Source organism: Lynx canadensis, chromosome A1, assembly GCF_007474595.2.
Source record: "Lynx canadensis isolate LIC74 chromosome A1, mLynCan4.pri.v2, whole genome shotgun sequence".
NCBI lineage: Eukaryota > Metazoa > Chordata > Mammalia > Carnivora > Felidae > Lynx > Lynx canadensis.
Genome location: NC_044303.2, coordinates 13,835,426 through 13,859,234, shown reverse-complemented (window position 1 = coordinate 13,859,234; position 23,809 = coordinate 13,835,426). Strand labels below are relative to the sequence as shown.

The following is a 23,809-nucleotide window of genomic DNA, read 5'->3' as shown; positions in this document are numbered from 1 at the left end:
AATTTCTAGAAGTTACTGTGATTTTTTTAAAGCTTCATGGTTTGTTTTAATATTACCTTGTTTCTTAAGAATTATTTCTCCCATTATGTTTGATTTTCATTTTTGGCATATGAGAATTTAACTACTTTTTTGTGCTCAGCTATTCATCTGAAAGGATTTCTGTTGTATTTTATTCAAAATTTCTAAGTTTCTAGTAGTACAAAGTATTTCAGGGTATTGTTTTACCCACTATTTTTCTCCTATAAGAATTCTTATTCACATGTTTAGTCTCCTATATTCGTTATTTTTTCTCTTTCTATTTTTGGACCCATGCATTGGGAACTTACAGTCCACTAATTTGGATGGACTGGAAAACAAATCATGAGCTAACGAGGCAGAATATCATTTTTGGTTCCCTACTTGAATCTTAAATGCTCTTCTTAAAAATAAAATTCAAAGATTCCACCATAGCCCCCTCCACTAGTTCTATTTCATTGAGTACATAGTTTGATGACTCTCTCTTATCTCCTGTCTCTGGCTACTAGCCTTTAATGAGTTGCTATTTTTCTTTTTTACACAGTTGAGGTCAGATCTCACTGCTGTGGGTTTTACATGATGGGATCCCTGCAGGTGCTGTAAGGTAGAGGACCGCCTAAGATAACTGATCTGTAGTATAAAACCTAGCTTGTTGTTAAGTCCTGGAGCCAGCATTGTGGCATTCCAATATTTCGGCACTCCCACAAATTCAAGGACAGGGAAGATTCAACCCATCATTTCAGATACTTCTTGGCGGTCAGATACTTCTTGGTGGTCACTTACATAGAAGCCAATGTTAACACCTCTCAGGAGGGAGGGGGGTGCAAAGGAGAGAAAGTAAGAGGCAGAGATCTTTGACAGAAAAATGATCTCTCAAAATTTGCTGCTTTTAGTCTTTTCTTTAGGCTTCTAACATAATTCTTCAGCTGCCTGTCATTCCCATGGGAGAGAAAACCCCTCACCAGTTGTCTTGTTTTCTCTGCTGCTACCCCAGGTACACATAGGAACCAACATTTGCCTGAAGAAAGCCAATAGGTTAGATGTTGAAAATATATGGGAAGGAAACTTCTTTCCACCTCTCATACTCCCAGAACCTACATCACTACTTTTTGTTAACAGACAATTGGTTCTGCCAGAAAAACTGGGTAATTTCAACTAGTTGGAAAAGAAACCATTAGGTTAAAACAACTGTCAGTATATAACTCTCAGGCCTGTAGTCAACACTACACACAGCAAGCTGATTCATTTAGAGTGTGATTAACTTGGAGAATTCACCCAGAAATTACAGGGTTTGAAGTTAAGACATCAGACAAATATACTTGGTTGAGAATTTTTATTTCCACAATGAACATTCAATAACATAGGCTTTTAAATTTTTATAAGCTAAAATCATCATAGTTGTATTACAGTACAGCCGTTTAGGCATTTTGATCATCTATTTGAATGATTTGTTAGATTCTGTTCTGAGGATAACTATAATCAGACCACTTCCATGAAAGAACAGTTTGGCTTTCTATTGAAGCATACACCCAAGTTAAGTTTTTCAGTTTTATATAGCTTTTTATTTTGAAAATTTTTAAGATTTACAGAAATGGTGAAAAGATAGTACAGAGAGTACCCATATATTATTTACCCAACTTCCCCATATGTTACTATCTTATCTAATCATGATACATATGTCAAAACTAAGAAATCAACATAAGTATAACGTTTTAACTAAACTACAGACTTTTATTAATATTTTACCCGTTTTCCCTAATGTCCTTCTTCTGTTCAGGACCCAATCCAGAATACCACCTTTCATTTAGTCATCATATCTCCTTAAACTCCTCTGCTCTGCAGCAGTTTTCCTGTTCCTTGTTTCTCATGCCCTTTGACAGTTTTGCAGAGTATTGGTCAAGTATTTTGTAGAATATCCCTCAATTTGGGGATATATGATACTTTCTCTGGACTAGACTGGGATTATTATTATTACGTTTAGAAGAATACCACAGAGATGAAGTGCCTTTCTCATTACATCATATCAGGGAATACATGATATCAACATGATACAGAACTGTTGATGTCAGCCTTAATCAATAGGGAAAATCACTGCCAGGTTTCACTATCCTTTGGAAAAAAACAGCAAGTCCATCTCACACTCAAGTAGAGAGGATTTATTTGAGTTCCATCTTCAGGAGGAAGGAGTAGCTGTGTATATATTATTTGGAACAGACTTCTCAATTTTAATGATGGATATCAAACCTATCTCTACTTCAGCTGACAAAGTATATGGATTATCTCACAACCTATATCCCAGGCACTTGACAGAAATTACAAACTAGGCATTGCAAAGGACCAATGCACCTTCAGTTTAGCTTCATTCATGGACCCAACTCAGATTCACTGCCAGACACAAATAAGACACTGAGTTTGGGTGACATTTCATTTCTTAACAGTTTTAGAGACAATTTTCTTAGGTTTTGAGGTATATAATCAAAGCCTTTACAAACATTATTTCCTCCTCCCTAATAATTATGTGTTTTATTTGTTTCAAATCTTGAACAATAGTAATAATATAGTAGAAATACTTATCTTACCGATCTAAAGGATACTAGTATTTCATGTTTAAATTTTATATTTAAGATAAATATCTTATTATACTTAAGATACGACCTGTTTTTACCAGAATTACAGGTTAAATTGCACCTATTACCTTTTTGCCAAATATTTAAAGCATCATATTGCAATGTACTGTGATTAACTCTTTTAAATCTACTGTATCATTTATCCTTAAAACTCAGTGAGAAAGGAGTATAGTTTTACTCATGTAGGATAAAAACTGAGGCTCAAGGATATTTCCAAAACCATTCAAAAAATGTGTGGCTAAGCCAGGATCCAAACCAATGCAGTCCAACTTGATAGCCAATGAATTTTATGTATGTATGTATGTATGTGTATATATATATATATATATATATATATATATACACACACACACACACACACACACATATATATACACATATATATGTGTATGTGTATATATACATGCACATACACATACATATATACACATACACACACATATATATATGTATGTGTGTGTGTATATATATATATATATATATATATATGTATGTGCATGTACCAATTCCCCATAAGGAGCCACTGTTTGTAATTTCTTGTTTCTTACATATTCTACTAGATTTTCTTAATGTAATATAGGAACTATTATATACTTATATCCTCTTTTTTATACAAAATTAAATCAAATAAACACTTATCTATACTATTTGTTTTTAATCATGTAACAATTTAGTTGTGATATCAATATACTGAGACTTAACAGTTTTGTTTTACAACTGCATGGTATTCCATTTAATGAATAAACCATCATTTTTTTAGCAAATCCCCTATTAATAGAAATTTAAGATTTCTCTTAACCCTTACAAATATAAACAATACAACGAGTACCTCTGAAGAATCATTATTTCACATGTGTACAAGAGATAAACTGCCGTGTTAAAAACTATATGTATTTGTAATTTCAACAGACATTCATCAAAATTAACACTTCACTCTAAATGGGACTATGCTAATTTAAGTTCTGATGTGCAAGAATGCTTGCTCCCCCCAACAATCTTGCTAACAAAGACAGGATGTGGAATTTTGAGAATTCTGTCAATCTAATATGTGAAAAATTATGTCTTACTTTAGTTTTAGGTTATATTTCCCTTACACCAGTAGGACTCCCTTCTTTTTAAATATTTATATGCCATGCATATTCTCCTCTATAAGCTGACCACTCATGCATATCCTTTCCCTCTTTTTCTAGTAGGTTGTCTTACCAGTTTCTAGGGAAAGTTGTACAAAATGATCATGTAAAATTCTTTTAATTTCTTCAGTTTGTATATTAATTATGGAAATTATAATTTATTTTATACATTCATATTTTTGTCCTTTATTAAGTTGCTTAATGATGACATCCATTTATGTCATGAGTTTAAAAAAAAAAAAACTAGCTTTTAAATGACTTTTTATATCCCAAATCACGATATTCCTACTTGTCTATTTATTAATTACTTTCTTCAATTTATTTGGTTATTCTTTTCCTAACTTAGACATTTTAATTGTTTTTCTCTGTATTTTCTTTTTATTGCTGTATAACTATGGATATTCTTCTAAACACTTCCTGGGCTGTATCTCATAGGTTTGTGAAAGTTTTTTTTTTTTAATTCTGCTATTTGTCCATATAATTGTGGGTTTATTTCTGAGTTTTTTGTTCTATTCCACTGATCTATGTGTCTACTTTTTATGCCAGTACCATACTGTTTTAATTACTACCACTTTATTATTTTTTTTTTTTACTAAATGTCTATTTATTTTAATTTTATTTTAAATGTTTTATTTTTGAGAGAGAGAGTACAAGCAGGGAAGGAGCAGATAGAGAAGGGGACAGAGGATCCAAAACAGGCTCCATGCTGACAGCAGCAAGCCCGATGTGGGGCTCAAACTTATGAACCGCAAGATCATGACCCAAGCCGAAGTCGGATGCTCGACTGACTAAGCCACTCAGGCACCCCTATTTATTTATTTATTGAAAGAGAGAGAGAGAGCATGCACATGCACGCACAAGTGGAGAGGGGGCTAAGAGAGAGGGAGGGAGAGAATCTCAAGCAGGTTCTGCGTTATCAGCACAGAACCCAATGCGGGGCTTGATCCCATGAGATCATGACCTGAGCCAAAATCAAGACTTGGATGTTTAACTGACTGAGCCACCCAGGCACCACTAATTATTACCACTTTGTAATATAACTTGAAATCTGGAATTACAATACCTCCAGTTTTATTTTTATTTTTCAAGACTGTTTTCCATACAAATTTTAGGATTGTCTGTCCTAGTTCTGTGCAAAATGCTATTGGTATTTTAATAGGGATTGCATTAAATTTGTAAGTTGCATTGGATCATATAGACATTTTAACATTATTTGTTCTCCCAATTCATAAGCATGGAATGTCTTATTTCTTTGTGTATTCTTAAATTTCTTTCATCAGTGTTTTATAGTTTTCAATTTTTTTAACATTTACATATTTTTGAGAGACAGAGAGAGACAGACCATGAGTGGAAGACAGGTGGAGAGGGAGAGGGAGACACAGAATCTGAAGCAGGCTCCAGGTTCTGAGCTGACAGCACAGAGCCTGACATGGGGCACGAACCCACAAACTGCGAGATCATGACCTGAGCTGAAGTCAGACGCTTAACCAACTGAGCCACCCACGCACCCCTGACAGTTTTCAGAATATGGATCTTTCACCTCTTAAGTTAGGTTTATTCCTAAACATTTTATTGTTTTTAGTTCAGTTGTAAAAGGAACTGTTTTCTCAATTTCACTTTCTGCTGCTTCATTATGAGTGTATAGGGATGCAACAGATTTCTGCACAATGATTTTGTAATCTTCAACAAAGGACTGAATATTCAATGGGAAACTGACAGTCTTTTCAACAAATGGTATGTGGAAAACTGGACAGCCACCTGCAAAAGAATGAAACCAGACCAATATCTCTCCCCATACACAAAAACAAATGAAAACTGATTAAAGATCTAAATGTGAAACAGTAAAATTCCTACAAGAGAGCATAGGCAGTAATCTTTCACCATCAGCCATAGCAACATTTTTCTAGATATGTTTCTTGAGGCAAGCCAACATAAACTACTGGGATCACATCAAACTAAAATGTTTCTGCAGAGCAAGGGAAACAGCCAATAAAACTAAAAGGTAGCCTACAGACTGGGAGAAGATATTTGCAAATGACATATCTGAAAAAGGATTAGTATCCAAAATTATAAATACTGACATACGTCAATACCAAGAAACAAATAATCCAATTAAAAATGGGCAGACAACATGAACAGACATTTCTCCAAAGAAGACATATAGATGTCCAACAAACACATGAAAAGATACTCAATACCATTCATTATCAGGGAAATGTAAATCAAAACTACAATGAAATATCACCTCATTAGGGTTGGTGAGAATATGGAGAAAAAGGAACCCTCTTGCACTGCTGATGGGAATGCAAATTGGTGTAGCCACTATGGAAAACAGCATAGAGGTTCCTCAAAAAATTAAAAATAGAACTACCCAATGATCTAGGAATTGCGCTACTGGGTATTTACCCCCCAAATACAAAAACGTAATTCAAACGGATATATGCACCCCTATGGTTATTGCAACATTATTTATAATAGCCAATCTATAGAAACAGCCCAGTCCATTGACAGATGAATGGATAAAGAAGATGTGGTATAGAAACACAATGGAATATTATTGTGATAATATTGTGAATAATATTGTCGATATTATCATAAAAAAGAATGAAATCTTGCCATTTGCAACAATATAAATAGGGCTAGAGAGTATAATGCTAAGCAAAATAAGTCATTCAGAGAAAGACAAATACTATATGACCTCACTCATATGTGGAATTTAAGAAACAAAACAAACAAGAAAAGGAAAAAAAAAGAGACAAACCAAGAAATAGACTCTTAACTATAGAGAATAAGCAGATGGTTACCAGAGGGTATGTGGGGAGATGGGAGAAATAGGGGATGGGGATTAAAGAGTACACTCATGATAAAAAATACAATACAATACAATACAATAATTTTAATAAAATATTGAAAAAATTCTGCTGTTTGTATTTTCTCATTGACACAAAAATTGCTTAATAAACTTTAAATTTCTAGGTAGAAGAAACTTTGGTTTCTGACTTTGTTCCTATTTTCTAATTTTACTGTGTTTTATTAAAAGAATATTGTCTGTTTTGTCTTTATGTTTTGGAATTCTTCTTTGATGTATACTACTTTGATGTCAAATTTTTATAAATGTTCCATGTTAACATGGTACAGATTTCAAACTATATTAATCAGATTTACCTTACTACTTAGATTACTTTCCCCCTGGATTTTTTTATGAGCCAAGATAGGTGGATTAAACTTTGTTTTAGTATTTCAAACTAATGGTAATTGTATTATTTATCCCACAATTTCTTTTTTATGAAAGTTTCACCCTGTAACATTATGTATCCTTCTTTATGTTATTTATTGCTTTTCGGCTTGACTTCTAATTTGTCCAATATTAAGATGATTCCTGTTTTCCTCACTTGTATGCATGTGGTATAACATTTAGTTATCCTTTAATTTTCCGCCTTTCTAAATCACTTTATTTTTGTATGTTTCTTGCACATAGATCTGGGTTTTTATTATTGTGATCAACTGAATTTTTCTTAAAATAGGTGATTTAAGACTAATATTTAAGACCAATAGTATACTTTTGTGCTGACCATTCTAGGAAAATTCTCCCTGGTACTCAGAATGATCTTTTAAAATGGATGGTAAAATCTTATATTAGGACTTCACTGAATTATAGCTTTAAATATTTGTTTAGTTCCACTGTTCTGCTTTTCTTAGTTGGAAATTCAATTTAGGCCACTACTGGAACTTCCATACTTTGTACAGCAATTATTTTCTCTCTAATTCTTCTAAACTCTTATTATATTTCTTAAATTTCTCATATTATTTGCCTTGTTTTCATTTTTATCTTCTGTGTATCTTACTATGCCAACCACATAGTTCATCTTCCTTTGAGTTTCTTCTGATTTCATTTTTATTTGTATGCAAGTTTTTTTCTTCAATAAAAATAAAATAGAAACTTTCCTCCAAAGTTCTGTTAGTCTATGATCCAACACTTCTGTGTTATCCTACCATGTCTTCTAACTTCATGAAATTCTGCTTAGTAGTACTCCTTCCTCAGCAGCAATTCATATCTTACTTTTTAAACTTATGGTAAATTTCTAATTTGCTAATTTAATAATTGCAATTATTTACCAATTTAATAATTGCAATTATTATGTATTCTATAGCAATGTTTTCCCAGTGAGTGCTCTTATCTGCTGGTTAGTTTTTTGTTTTTTTTTTAAGATTTGTTAATGTTTTTCATTTATTCTGAGAGAGAGAGATTGAGAGAGAGAGAGAGAGCATGAGCTGGCAAGGGGCAGAGAGACAGGGAAAGGAGAGAGAAGAGAATTCAAAGGAGGCTCCATGCTGTCAGCACAAAGCCCGATATGGGGCTCGATCCCACCAACTGTGAGATCATGACCTGAGCCAAAACCAAGAGTCAAGGCTTAACCAACTAACCCACCCAGGTGCCCCTCTGTTGGTTAGTTTTGCTTAAGTTTTCCACATTTCTATATTTTTCAATGTGTCTTCTTAACAATTTTTAAGAGGTTGCATCTAGGGCTAGAATCCTTTAATGTCTCCTAGTCAATTTCTCTTACTTAACCAAATTTAAATGAGCAGTCCTTTTCTCTTAATATTAAAAGTACACATGCTTCTCAGTCTCAGTATTCAATCAATTAATACACATTTACAGTTCCTCAAATATGCATAACTCCTTCCTACAATCCTGGTTTTGGTGAACTATTCCCTGTATTTATAATATGTCTATTTTCACTTACTTGACTATCAATTTGGTACCAAAATAAAAATAATATCTACTCTTCCAGACTATTTAGCATGTTTGAGATGTTTTTACCTAGATCGTGTGTAGTTTTCATCAGTGTTATCAATAAACTCTCTGAAAATTTAAATACCAAAATGAAATGACAACAGTGAGGTTCTGAGAGGAGCTCCATATCTAGCAACAGTTAGATGATACCCTGTTGGGCTCATTTGTATAGAAAATGGATTTTATATAGAATAATTTTGCACTGGACAACATAATATGAAAAATACTCATTATATCAGCAAGTGACAGTATCTAAATTCTAGACTTTGGGGAAAAAAGAAATATTCTAGGATCTTCAAATAACAAAAATAATCCATAGGCCTCAATGTTAGAAAAAAATACAAATAATAATGACTTAACATGTCAGCAAAAGAGCAGCTCTCATATACACTGTATTCCCTGTGTCACGAAAGTTTTCACTGAAATCATATCCATATGTGATTTATTTGATTTGACGAAATATGTTATTACATCTTTAAGATGAACAGTATTTTCTTTAGCAAACAAATAGAAATAAATTATATTACTTAAATTGTGAATTTGTTCTATAATCTACTATTAATAAACATGCTTTCATAAAACACTTTCACAATTGTTATCATAGGAAGCTATTCTTTTCCACTGTAAGATTATTCAAGTCAAATTTCATGTTATATTAGATATGAAACTACTAAAAATACAATTTAAATAGATATTTTCACAATTCATTATGAAAAACATCAACTTACTTGTGACCTAAATGCTTCAGAAAGTATCCCAGAACCTTCAGAGCTTGAACCCAAATACTTTCACTTTTAGAGGCCAATAATTTGTAGATTACTCTAAAAAATACAGAAATAAATGACCTTTTAAGCACCTACAAATATTAAAAATAGAAGCACTATATACTTTACAAACAAACCATAAATATAAAAAATATAAAGTACCTCTCAGGATTTAAAATTCTTTGGAAAAATTGAAAATTATCATATTTTACAAATTTTTCTATAAACTTGGTCTTCCAATAAATACTCAAACATTCAATGTGATTCGTTGCTTATAAGCACTGCCTTCCAGGCATGTTTAAAAGACATTTTTTCTATTTTAAGATACATGATTAGTTAAGCCACATTTCCCCTTCTATTAGAACTGCCTCTGACATTTCTACATAATGACCTTTTTTTCTTGTTTATAGCTAATTGGATCATGGATAGATAGTTGCCCAATTATTTCTCTTTTCTGAGCATTTGGAATGAGCTCTCAGAAACAATATCTAGCACTTTGGGGGCTCCTGAATAAAAAAAGTATTTAAAATAGAAAGGATAATGCAGTCTTGTTTTGTCCACATAGATGAGTCTATACACAAAAGGAAGAACAAAGCAACCATACAGGAAGTAGCAGAGAAAGCAAAGTTGTTTCCTTCTAGCTTTCCAATTCCTTGTTCTTATCCTAATGAGATTTCTATAACAAACGCATTATTCTGTTTTTACTTTAATCGGTTTGAGAATTTTTCTGTTACTTGGAGCAAAAAAGTCTCTGCTAGCAACACAAAACCTCACCTAACCTAACCTAACCTATAGAGGCACTTCATATACTATATAAGAATAGGGCTATATTCACTATAACATTTATAAATATCTAAAAATGTTTGTCTTTTGTTTTCTTCAAAACATAAAAGTATTTTTTCTATAAGGTAGTAGTGGGTAATAATTCTTTTCAAACTCATTCTACAATTTAAGAAAGTTCTTTGAAGCTGGTGGTGGGACCTATAAAATTGGGATATGCTTTACTGTATTAAATTCTTTTTGAAAAATACAATGTCATTTTATATTTTTAAAATGAGGTAATCTAGGCCAAACACAAAAGTTGGTATTAGAAGATACAGTACAATTTTTATATTATTTCAGTAACATTAACAAAGGGAAACAAATAACTTAAAGCTAGTGACATCTGTTTTATGTTTAATAATGGCTTATACTATTAAAAAAGAAAATAATATATTGTTGATATTGCCTCTTACTTGTGTGTTACTCAATTGAAGAACAGACTAGGTAAACTCTAGGGGTAACTATTTCCTTTAGAAGATGAAGTTTTTCAAAAGCCTCAAGTTCCTAAATAAATATGTATTTACACTGAGATTGATTTTTAGAATGTTTAAAGACAAAGATCAGTAATGAAAAAAAAAGAACAAGTATGAGACTAGGAAAGTTATACATGTCAGGAAAAGAACTATTCAGGAAATCGTGAGAAAGAACCTTCAACAGAAAAAATAATCTTGAGAACAGAAGTAGAAGTTCACAGCCTAAAAATGTGACTAGCTTCAGACATGGAACGAGAAACTCCCACAGAATTCCCATTTTCTAGAAATAACTTCAAATTTAGGTATAACAAAGGCATAAGATCCACCCAGGACTAACAGAAATTATGATTGACAAGTGAAACATGGAAACATCGAGGGCCATCATTCATCTACATTACACAGGATTTTCTTCACAACTAGATAAGTGTTCCTTACAAAACAAGAAACAAACACTGGATTTGCAATACAATATGAATAGGAAATTTACTGACAAATCAGTTAATGAACCTACTTGCAATATAATAAGATAATTAGGTGAATCCTAATTCATCTGTTTGAGCTTACTATATTAAGTCAGAATATTGTCTATATTGAGATAAGTACTTATTTGTTCTTTTCTTTAAAGAATTTCAGATATAAAAATACCACATTTTTAGCTACTCAGTTCAATGTTGTATTTCATATTTCACATGGTCTTCCTTAAAGTCAGTTAAAATATCACCAAACTTAAATTAAATTCATTCTTTGTATTCATTTCTTAGTGTGTATAAATTATAATTAATCAGAAGTTTCCCCAGAAAATATTTTATATGTAACTGTTATCCTTACGTACCTACTTTCTAGGATACAGACCATTAAATGTCCTATAGAATAAGCCTACTTTTTCCATATTTTTAACAAAGCCTACAGTCACCACATTTTTTTCAAGTGGAAAAAGTGAAGTAGAAATTCTTCCATCTCTGTCATTGTTTTGAACACATTGGTGACAATATGACACGTTTAGCAGGTGTCAATCATGAGCAACCAGGTCTTGGTATTCATTGTGCCTAATCATTCCATTCACACAATACATTTAAATTACTATTTCACTCCCCTAAAGACCTAGCCACTCTCCTTTGTATGATCATATTTTTACCACGTCAAAGTAATGAAAAATCCTATGTCTGCATTTCATATTAACCAATCTAAGGTTGGTATCATCCACAGGGATGAGGAGGATATTTTCAATTAATTCATTTATCAATTAATATAATAAATAAAGCAGATACTAGAATCTAAGGTCAAGGATACTAATTGTTCAATCTAAATATAATTTAAGAAGAGAAGTATAACTGTATTATATTATTAAGTTGGAACATATGAAACTGCCATTATTTATTTAGTAAACAGTTAAGTATCAGCAATTTTATACAATTCAACCTCATAGTAAGAAAATACTTGTAGTTGTTAATAATTAAACGTGTAATCTTCTTCAAACAGATTAGCAACTCCATTGTAAACTCAAAAGTATTATTGATATCACAAATAGGACAGCCACATAGAAATGACGTGACTGTTTTCTCTGATCTAGAAAACTGTCACTTGCTGATATAAATGGCCAAATAAAAGATGCACTAATAAAATACCTTGGCAGGTACATTATTTCAAAATTCTTTTTATAACCTGTGGAAGCGCACTGAGTTGCATATGGCATAACTTACATTTCCTCTTCGTTCTAATAATTAAGACTTCACAAAAATAAAAAAGGAGAATCCCTAAGGGCCTGGGGTATAGGTTAAATTCATACTAATCAAGGAACTATTTTTCACTTATCTACATAATTACTTACAGTCATTCTGACTAAAGTTAGTCTTCATCTCTTTTAATTTTGTCCTTTTGTTCCAATTGTATTGCCACTGCCCTAACCCATCATCCCCAATACTGATGAATAAAATAATCTCTCTACTCTTTTTGCTACATCAGTTTTATCCCTCTCCAGTTCATTTTCCACACTGCTGACTGTAAATCAAAACAAAATGGAACTCTAAGCAAATCAGTTCCCCTTTCAAAATATTTTATTTCGTCACCAACAAAATATAAAATCTGAACTTTCTATTATGTGGACCTTCCAAATCTGTTCACTATGTATTTCTTGAGACTAAACTCATATAATTTTCTAGTGCTCTCTTTTGCTGAAATATACTATGCTCTTTTGTCTTCCTGAAAAATATATACATATGTATTTGTTCTTCCCACTACTTGAAAAGTCTTTACTACAGCAACAATTTAATTACTCTTTTTGAGACCCAAGACCCATTCTTGATATATTTCATCAGTTTTCTTGAGTATTAGAAGATCAATACTAGTTTCTCCACTTATCCCCTTCTCGTATATAAGATTTTGCTGTATTTATTCAAAAGTTCCTAGAGTAGGGGTTATTCTAGAAAGCAAAACTGTACTCAATTAAAGTCTATTAATAATACTAATATTATAATCATACCTTATTCCATTTCTTTGATCAAATGCTGGGATCATTGAGGCTGGATGTTCTGACATTAAAGCCACTAGCAACTGTAACACATCATGAATATTTTCATCCTGCATAAGGATCACCAATATTTCTATAGTTAATATTTTATTCTACTGCTTTGAATAAAATAATTAAAACAAAGACCCAGACCATGTCCTACCTCATGCATGGTAAGTAGGTAATTTAATATACTCTGAAGTTCATCTTCCTTGACCCCTCGGTCCTAATTTTTAAAAAAATGTGTATTACTTAATTTTAAATCTAAAATTAAAACTTTAAAGGCAGGCATCAAAACGATCATTTAAAAAATGTGAACAATTTAAAAGTAGTGATGTTTTCATTAAAATGTTTAAATACTTCATAATTCATAGACTATATTATTTCGAGTTAAATAAATAAATATTTGGAACGCTGTATCTAGTCTTTTGAAGTTGCTGATTTGATTGACCATCACTATCAAGAGTTGGTATATTGTGATCATCTAAACTGTATTCATATTACTATTTTCTAAGAATTTATTCTTTTCTTAAAATGATGCAAATTACCGCAAAACTTTATAATATCAATTGTGCATATATTACCTTTGTTTTTCATTTCTCTTTATCTTAATCTTTTAAAAATCCTACTGTGATAAAAGATATAATGTAAGACTTCTCAAACAGGTATACAGACTGTTTTCTGGAATAAAAACTTTATGCTCATTTCTAATGCATATGTTCCTTGTCCATTTCAGATATATCTCTTAGAATAGAGGATCTCAAAAAAGGATTAACAAAAGGTGAAGTTTCACAAAAGTTAACAGTAAGATTTACTTTAGAGTGTTAAAAGCTATTCATAAGTTAAAGATAGCTACTGCTAATTTTACAATATTGATTTTAAACTATGCCAAAAATTCCTTTACACTTAATATATTGAAATTCTAAATTATGTAAAATTATTTTACCTTTAGTATGAGCTGTTTCAGAAAAAGTAGCATAAATGCCCGTAGCGATATAATTTCTTTTTGTGATGGCCGGGGACCATCTAGAATAAAACAGAAAACAAAAACAAAAACAAAAGGGAAAAAAAAAAACCTCACGATATTCAACAAACATAATGCAATTATGTTGGAACACTATGGATTCTTTAATAGTTGTATTTATTTTAATACTCATTAATATTAATGCTATCTAATTTCAATTATATCAGAGGATCCAAGCATTTATTTTCAGATTTTGGCAATTTCAAATTATTCGCCAAACTTGAGATTTGGAGGAAAGAATTACTTTTTAAATAATTAGAATATCATCCATTCATAAGTGCATAATCATCAAGTGTTTACATTAAATATTTTTTCCTACTTTTTATTAATAGGTTCCCTTTTCCCCCAAATCAAGTTTCCCTAACATTTCTTTCATCTTCAATTAAACCAGTCTTCATTTAAAGACCATCTCCATTTCACCCCACACATTATATGATAAAGCACAGAAAAGTGACATGCTAATGTTTGTTTTGCAGCTTTTTTTCCTATGTGACTTAAATATACTAAATACATATTATGGTGGACACTCAATAAATGCTTATGAGTGAATAAATGAATGTGAACAGTTAAAGTACACATGTTAATTTCATCATAACATCTAAATTTCAAAGTAATTAATTGCAAATATCTAATTACCAATAAATGAGAACATTAAATGATATATGTCATACATATAATGTAATAATTAAATTATACCTTTAAGTATGTAGCTAGAACCATAAAGCTTTCTTGAAGCAATGAGTATTTACATAGCTTCTTCATAAGTTTTAAAATAAAAATCACTTTATGTATAATTTATAACATCTTATTCACTCAATATTTACATGCAAATTATTATCAAATAATCCATTCCATCTACTCTTGAGAAGGAAATCTCTTTCTCATTTCCCAGACTGCACTCTACATTTTTTGCCCCACTGCTGGCAACAGGATACAAGCTACCTTTTCCTTCCTTACCAATATTTAGTATTAATTTTTCAACTCTTTTTCATGGTGAAATATAGCACATATATAGAAGATGTAAACATACACCTTAATGAAGAGTTCAGAATTAATACCTGTATAATCACTTTGTAGATCCAGATACTGAACACTGACAGCAAACTGGCAAAGAAAGCCAGTAACAACCGGTGTGCAGGTAAAGGAACTACACAAGAGTGGAGGGGTGAGGTCCTGACTTAAATCAGATTAAGTAATTGCAGATTTCTGATTTTTGCTGTGTAAGTGTTCCCATCATGACTGAATTCAAGATCAATCTACTAATAGTTTAAAAACGAGGTTGTAAAATCCCTGAATATTTAACAACCGGCTGCACAGCAGCTCGCTCCAGTGCACTGAAGTCCTCACCCCACGCCAGTCCTCAGCTCTGAGCTACATCTTGATCACATCCTCCATCCCAACCCAGTAGAGACAGCCATTATCTTAGTAATAATACCCTTACTTCCATTTAATGAAATTAGAAAAGTTTTATACTGTCTGAAAGTGTCAGTTGTTTCTTTTTCTACTGTAAGGATAAGAATAAAAATCATGGTTAAGTCATAGGATATTTTGTAATGGTTAAATAGATCAACATATGTAAAGGGACCAGAATAGTCCCTGGTCCATTTTAATCACAAGCACTCAGTAAATGTTAGCTATAATTACTACTGTCAGATATTGTACAATGTAAAGAGCATGTTGGAAAAAATACATACATATGTGTGGGTTTTAAGCATATACATGATACAGATCCATATTTTACAAAAAAAAGATGTATCTCACAAATATAAAATTGAGTGATGTAACAAATCACAAATGTACCATTTATATAAAATACAGAAGCTAAACAATCAATAGGTTAGGAATCCATACATAAATAGCAAAATGGTAAAGCACAAGTAAAAAAATAATAAGCCCTCAAGTAAGGAAAAGGCATAAAAAACCTAAAACAAAAAACATAAAACATAAAATAGAGGATGGGGTTATCTCTATGGCTAGGAATGGGAAGAAGACATGACCAAGGACAGGGACATACAGGTTTATGGTAATGTTCTATTTCTTAAGCTTGGTGAGACCTATGTAAGGTTTATCACGTATTAACATATTTGCATTTATGACATATTCAAAAATACAAAAATTATGAAACACGCCTCATCTGAAGGACCTACACGTAGACACGTGTAAAACTGTGCCTGTATGAGCAGAGAAAAAGAGGGTAGAAGAACATACAAGACTGGTAATACTGGCTCCTTGAGAGAACAGTAAGTTGTTTTTTTTTAATAGGCCTTTGTATGATTCCATTTGCTAATGATATCTGTTGCCACAATATCTGTTAATATGAATTTTTATAGTGAACCTGATATAATAATAATTTAAGGGACAAAAGTATTAAATAAGAGTCAAAGCAAAAAGATCCTAGCTCTCAAGTCAGAGCCTACATATGAATCAGGAAGTACTACGAACAGCTAGCATAGTACAAATTGACTATTGTTAAAAGAAAGCATTTTAGTTCAAAATGGTATTTAAAAAAAGTTATTTAGAAAGCTACGTTTCAAGTCAGAACCTCACATTTTACTAAATATCAAAATTAATTTCAGATGGATTAAAAATAACAAATAAAAAGATGCATTAAAAAGAATAAATCAAACTATAAAGAAAAACAAATTCTCTCCACTTTCTTGTCAGTTTTCTTCACAATATATTTATTTGGTTTCTTCCCTCCTGTCTCCTTGAGTCAGAGCCAGCCAGGTTAAGGGCCCTGGGATAGGAGAAACCAACAGAGCTCAAGGAGTTTGGCAGGGCCAAGGAGGCAAGTAAGTCTGGCAGGACCTTCACGGTCATGGCGAGGAGACAACAAGAGCCAGGAGTGTGGTCAGGGGCAAAGAAACAATTAGGGCTAAGGAGGTGACAAGGACCATCCAGAGTTAGAGGTGAAGAGATGGTCAGAGCTGACTGGCAACGTCAAAGCTGAGAAGGTGATGGTGCATGTGTCGGAACACTGTTTCATAAAGTAGAATGAGCAAATGTATAAATATATTAAAGATAATGTAAGCCAGATTTTTCAATATTGAAGGAAGAAAGCTATAAATATAATAAGTTTGAGACTACACTGAACCAAGTGGTTTTAAATCAGAATTGAAGGTATCTATGTATAAACTTGTGTCTCCTACATCAATGAAGAATGCCTACAAGCGATAACACTCAAAGAGCAATAAGCCAAATAAGCACACTAACACCCAAATCTTGGTTTCTGAAACCATATCCACCAACCAAACCAGGGCTCCTTGGAGAAATGTCTGATTCCAGGACTGAGATAAGTATAACATGAACCAAAAACTCTGGCTCTCTTGTGGGAAAGAGCCAGGACTGAAAAATTATGGACATCTGTCATAAAGACCCCAAAACTAAGGTGAAAGACTCCTACTAGCCAAATCTGAGACAACTTTAACATCGAATAAATAATGATACAACCCAGGGTATACTCTCTGGGCTAAATCCGTTAAAACTTAAAAATTTCCATTTGTTTGAAACAAACCGTATCTAATCATTTACATACTGTCTATGGTTGTTTTTGTTATACGCTGGCAGAGTTGACTACTTGCAACAGAGACCATAAGGCTCCCTAAGCCTAAACTATTTCTGTGTGGCCCCTTGCAGAGAAAGTGTGCCAACTATTCATGTAATACACTGAATAAGATAGAAATCCATGAAATATTTGCTGATATAAAATGAACAAATAATTGGAAGAGAAAAAAACAAGTTCCTCCTTACAAACTAATAAATGGCTTAGGAAATAATGTCATTTAGCAGCAATCACAATAAAGATCAATTATGACAAGATTCACTGATGAACTAAAACCAGTAAGTGAAGGTTTGTTGAAGAACAGGATATTTACATAGTCTCAATGTATTTCTCCACCAAATACTTATTATTCCAAAAGAGAAAGTAGTAATTTTATAATGAAGAATACTGGCAGACACCACATTAATCAAATGATCAAAATTAACATCTCCAGTAATACGACAACTGAACGCCACGCGCTTCTTGACATGATACAATGTGACAGAATTGGTATGACTTGTGCGTGACTGCGTCCAAAAATGAAAAACCTGAATCATCATGGGCAAATATCAAACAAATCCAAATTAAGGGACATTCTACAAAGTAATTTGCTTCTATTCTTCAAAAATGTGAAGGTCATGGAAGACAAAAATGCTAAAAATAACTTTTCTATATTGAAGAATATTCAAGTGACAAGGTAACTTAAATGCAACATATGATTCTTGAATTGGATTAAGAGGAAAAAAAAGAGATTTTTTTTCTAAAAAGGGTATTATTGGAATAATTGGTGAAATTTAAATGCTATCTTTGGATTAGATGATACCATTGTATTAATGTTAAATTACCAGGATTTAAATGGTTGCCTTTGGTTATCTAAGAGAGTGTCTTTTAGGAAATTAACAGGAAAATATTTAAGGTAATAAGGTATCACATCTACAATTTATTCTTGATTTAGAAAAAAATACATACACATATATGTAGGTCTGATTATATTTACATAAAATGGAGAATGATAAAGTCTATGTGGTAACATTAAACACTGGGAAACATGGTGGAGTTTTAGTAATTCTTTATAAAATTCTTACAACTTTTCTGTAAATTATAAATTAGTTTTCTGAAGCAGAAATTAGTATGTGTGAATATATGATGTGCCTGGAGTAGAGAAAACTCTACCATGCTATAGTGTTAGAGAACAAGGGCTCTCAGTCACATAGACATGATTCAAATTTTAGTTCTATCACTTTGTACCAACTTTCACCTTCCTGACGTACAAAATAATAGTGATACCGACTACAAGCTATATGTATACGCCTATGTGTATGTGTAAACATGTCTATGTATATATAATTACATTACATATAAATAATTGAACAAAATTAACAGATGGAATGCTTAGCAGAGATTCAAACTCATGGTGAACATCTAGTAAATTTTAGGCATTATCAAGATTAAAAGCAATAAAAAAGTCATAAATGACAGAATAATATATCAGACTGTATAATATAACTTTTAAAGTCCTATCATTAAAAGACACAAAATAAGCTAATAAATGAATATTAGAATGCTTCTACGTTATTTTCCCTTACTGAGAATTAAAAAAAAAATTTTTTTAATGTTTATTTATTTTTGAGAGAGAGAGACAGAGTGTGAGCCGGGGAGGGTCAGAAAGAGAGGGAGTCACAGAATCTGAAGCTGGTTCCAGGTTTTGAGCTGTCAGCACAGAGCCCCATGTGGGGCTCAAAATCACAAACTGTGAGATCATGAGCTGAGCCGAAGTCAGACGCTCAACAGACTGAGCCACCCAGGCACCCAAAAAGATTTTTATAAAACAAAATTTTCAATGTCTTTGTGAGTATGCTGAGAAAAGCACTCTAACATATTACACAGTAACTACTCTCAATAATCCTACATAAATCAAAGACAGAAGTTAATTATTATATACACAGGTGTAAACACTGCATTACTTATAAAATCAAAATTTCAGGGGCGCCTGGGTGGCTCAGTCAGTTGAGCATCCAACTTCGGCTCAGGTCATGACCTCACGGATCCTGAGTTCGAGCCCCATGTCAGGCTCTATGCTGACAGCTCAGGGCCTGGAGCCTGCTTCGGATTCCGTGTCTCCTTTTCTCACTGCCCCTTCCCCACTCATTCTCCATCTCTCTCTGTCTCTCAAAAATGAATAAACATTAAAAAAATAATAATAAAATAAAATAAAATAAAATAAAATAAAATAAAATAAAATAAAAATTTTAGAAATATGTAAATGACACATTCTTTTGGATTGCTACGTAGAGCCCAAAAAAAAAAAAAAAAAAAAAAACCATAAGAAAAAAAAATCAAGAAAATCTCAATTTTGTTAAGAGAGTTTAAGTATTTCATACATTTAATTCAATGAAATTTAGTGGAAGCACACACACCAAACATGTAACAGTTACTATTCCTGGGATTTGGGTATAAATAATATATTTCTTCTATATCATTTTATTTTCTATGCTGAGTATGTATTTATATACTTAGGAAAGTATATAATAGGAAAATTATATATAATTAGGAAAATTAGCAATAACACAATGAAGAATAAAATTAATTTCTACTATACTTAGAATAAAGGGTAAAGTCTGGGGTAAAATATAAAAAAAAAAAGGCAACAATCTCAAAGCACCAAAACAACTATATTAGAACACAGTGGCCATGATCAGTTTCATCTGTTTTTTTTTTTTTTAATTTTTTTTTTTTTTCAACGTTTATTTATTTTTGGGACAGAGAGAGACAGAGCATGAACGGGGGAGGGGCAGAGAGAGAGGGAGACACAGAATCGGAAGCAGGCTCCAGGCTCTGAGCCATCAGCCCAGAGCCCGACGCGGGGCTCGAACTCACGGACCGCGAGATCGTGACCTGGCTGAAGTCGGACGCTTAACCGACTGCGCCACCCAGGCGCCCCAGTTTCATCTGTTTTTAATACTATGCCTATATCTTCCCAAGTATCAATAAGTACACTGGCTAAAAGGTAGAATATTATTTTTTACCTGACTTTATTCTAAAAATAATTTAATATTACAAATCCATAAACTTCTCTATCACAAAAAGCTCTCAACACATACGGCTACTATCTAAGAAAGACAATAGTTCAGGATATTTTCATAACCATGCACATCTGTTCCCTATAACAGTACTCAGCATACAGAACAGTAATAGTACCATGAATACAGTGGTAGTGTTGTACTTACCTAATCCTTTAGGTGTAATGCCACTACTGTCAGCAGGATTAATGACCCAGTAGTAATATTTTAATGTGTGCATTAGCTGTAATACTGTTCCTACTCTGCGTATGGTGGTATAAATGGTAGCAGTTCCGATAAATTCAGCAGACAAGTAAGTGTATAGGGAGAGCTGAACCTAATACAGAATATTAGCAAAGCATTAAAATAAATTTAAAATGCCTCAAGTGTTTATTATAAATATACATTTTAATTTAAATGCAAATTAGTAAAGGCCAAGAAAGAACCATTTATTAAGAGGTTAAAAATAACTTTTAATTAAATCTTATTTACATTGAAAAAAATCTGCAGCCAACACATTCTAATAAAACTTATTTTAATAAAAGTAATCTAGTGGCTATTACCAATGAAATAATTTTAAATGACTTAATAATCTATCAAAAGTATCTGATAGGAAGACCAAATTATTTAAGAAGTTAACTAGACTAAAGCCTTTAATCAAAGTATATTTCAGCAGCTGAAAGAAACAGAATATCTATCAGCTATATCATACTTGGAAAAAATATACATAGTCCTATATCCTAAAAGTTCAGGTAGTTTCAAATTTTCTTAACCCACTCCCACAGTATCAGAATCTAAGCATGTAAGCAGAGAGAGGACAAGCCAAACATCTTGTTTAAAAAGTGAACAAACGTCAAGTTTGAATTTAGCACCACAATTAACATGCTAAACAACAAAGGTCAGAACTTATATTATGTAACCAAAGTTGTATGGGAAACTTGAAAACTGTAAAAGGAAGCTCACATTCATGAAAAATGTCCGTTATTATTGGCTAAATTTAGGTAAAAAAAAAAAATAAAAATTTTATCTTGATATCTAAAAAACAATGTATATCTTTATTTTTAAATAAATAATGTTTACAATCATGATATAAACTCTGTATTTACAATAAAAGCAATTTTCCAGTCACTGTGATTATACTTATCATGGCATAATTAGTTACCTGTTACTTTCTGTTTTCTTAGTCTTAATAATCAGTGTAGCAAATTCTTTCTTGGAAAGATATGAATCACAACCACTAACTTCCGAATGCAGTTATTAGATCCAGTTTAATTTAAACTATAGTTTCATTTAGTTTAATATTTACATATTTCATATTTTGATTGCTGATTCTGTGGAATTCAACTGCTTCAGGTTGACTATAAAACAGGTCGAAAAATCCAAACAAATGCTTTCCATGGATAGTTTAGGTCCATAACTATAATTTATAATATTACGCTAAAATGAAATGAATGAGAACAAAACATATACCTTTGCCGGTGTATGTATCCAGATGGCTGGGTTGAATAAAATGTGATCACAAAGCTGCTTTAGCAAAGGTGCTCCGTGAGATAAGCCATCAAGGTACTTTGCAAAGGACAAAAATTGCTCCAGGACAGCTCTAGTTATATGGACTCTTGATGACTGAAGAAAAGGAAAAGATTTTCAAGCTAAAAATACCCAGAACATCACATTTTAAAACTGCTGACTTGCAATAAGTACATATGCATTTTCCATATCCACCCCTAATACGTTAAGTATAATATAAAACTGTATATTTCCTTCAGCATTCAAAATCTAATTATATTCAGAAACATAACATTTTAAGATAATTCTCTTAAATGACAGTTTGTTATCTGAATCCCTTTCCAGAACACCTGCAGATAAAGAACTCAGGTTAAATGCCACTCTCAACCCAAGCTAAAGAAATAAAGTAAGTTATGAATAAAAATGGTCTCAACCCATTTTTGTGTGAGTTGACTAAAGAAGAGATCTCAAAGACAATTAAAATGGAATACAATTAATACCATGATCACACACACACACGCACGCACACACACACACACACACAAATATTGGGAAAGAGAACTATCATGAGATCCAAACCAACTGGAAAACAAATTGACCCCACCATTCCACTAAAGCCTTTCTTCATAAAATCACAAATGAGTTGCACATGGACAAATACAACACATTTAAAAAGGCAAATCTCACTTCCCTGGAAATACTGCCCCCTTTGGCTTTCATGACCCTCAGATTACTCCCCAGTGCCTTCTGCTTAAAAGATGGGAACTGATGGGGCACCTGAATGGCTTAGTAGGTTAAGTGTTGGACTCTTTGTTTAGGCTCAGGTCATGATCTCACGGTTTGTGAGTTCCAGGCCCACACAGGGTTCCACACTGTCAGCACTGAGCTTGCTTGGGATTCTCTCCTCTCCGTCTCTCTGCCCCTCCCCAACTCATGCTGTCTGTCTCTCTCAAATACATAAATAAATTTTTAAAATTAGCTTACAAAATGTTTATTTAAAAAAAAAGATGGGATGAGGGGTGGGTGGGAGGGGAAACTGTGTGATGGGCATTGAGGAGGGCACCTGTTGGGATGAGCACTGGGTGTTATATGGAAACCAATTTGACAATAAATTTCATATTAAAAATAAATAAAAATTTAAAAAAGATGGGGACTGCTGAAACTTATATTCTCGTTCCTATAAAACCACTGTCCCTAGACGATATTTTATACTTCCACAGCTTCATGTAACAATACCTCTATTCTAAACACTCCATCAAGATTTTCAACTGCCATCACCAATACATAACCTACTATCAATGCCATTTAGAGAAATGACAGACCTTCCATAATTTAAACCAAACCTTAAAGCTGCATTGGTCGGGGAGCCTGGGTGGCACAGTTGGTTAAGCGTCCGACTTCAGCCAGGTCACGATCTCGCGGTCCGTGAGTTCGAGCCCCGCGTCGGGCTCTGGGCTGATGGCTCAGAGCCTGGAGCCTGTTTCCGATTCTGTGTCTCCCTCTCTCTCTGCCCCTCCCCCGTTCATGCTCTGTCTCTCTCTGTCCCA

At 32.6% G+C, this 23,809-nt stretch overlaps 1 protein-coding gene across 1 annotated transcript in view; it reads right to left on the bottom strand.

The window, feature by feature from the left end:
* Positions 1 to 23,809, bottom strand: part of NBEA (neurobeachin) — a 694,460-nt gene that overhangs the window by 498,568 nt on the left and 172,083 nt on the right. Inside the window, 6 exon segments of the mRNA XM_030309029.1 lie at positions 9,296 to 9,388; positions 13,106 to 13,203; positions 13,296 to 13,358; positions 14,079 to 14,158; positions 20,925 to 21,093; positions 22,227 to 22,379. Of these exon segments, the coding sequence (XP_030164889.1) occupies positions 9,296 to 9,388; positions 13,106 to 13,203; positions 13,296 to 13,358; positions 14,079 to 14,158; positions 20,925 to 21,093; positions 22,227 to 22,379 (656 nt within the window).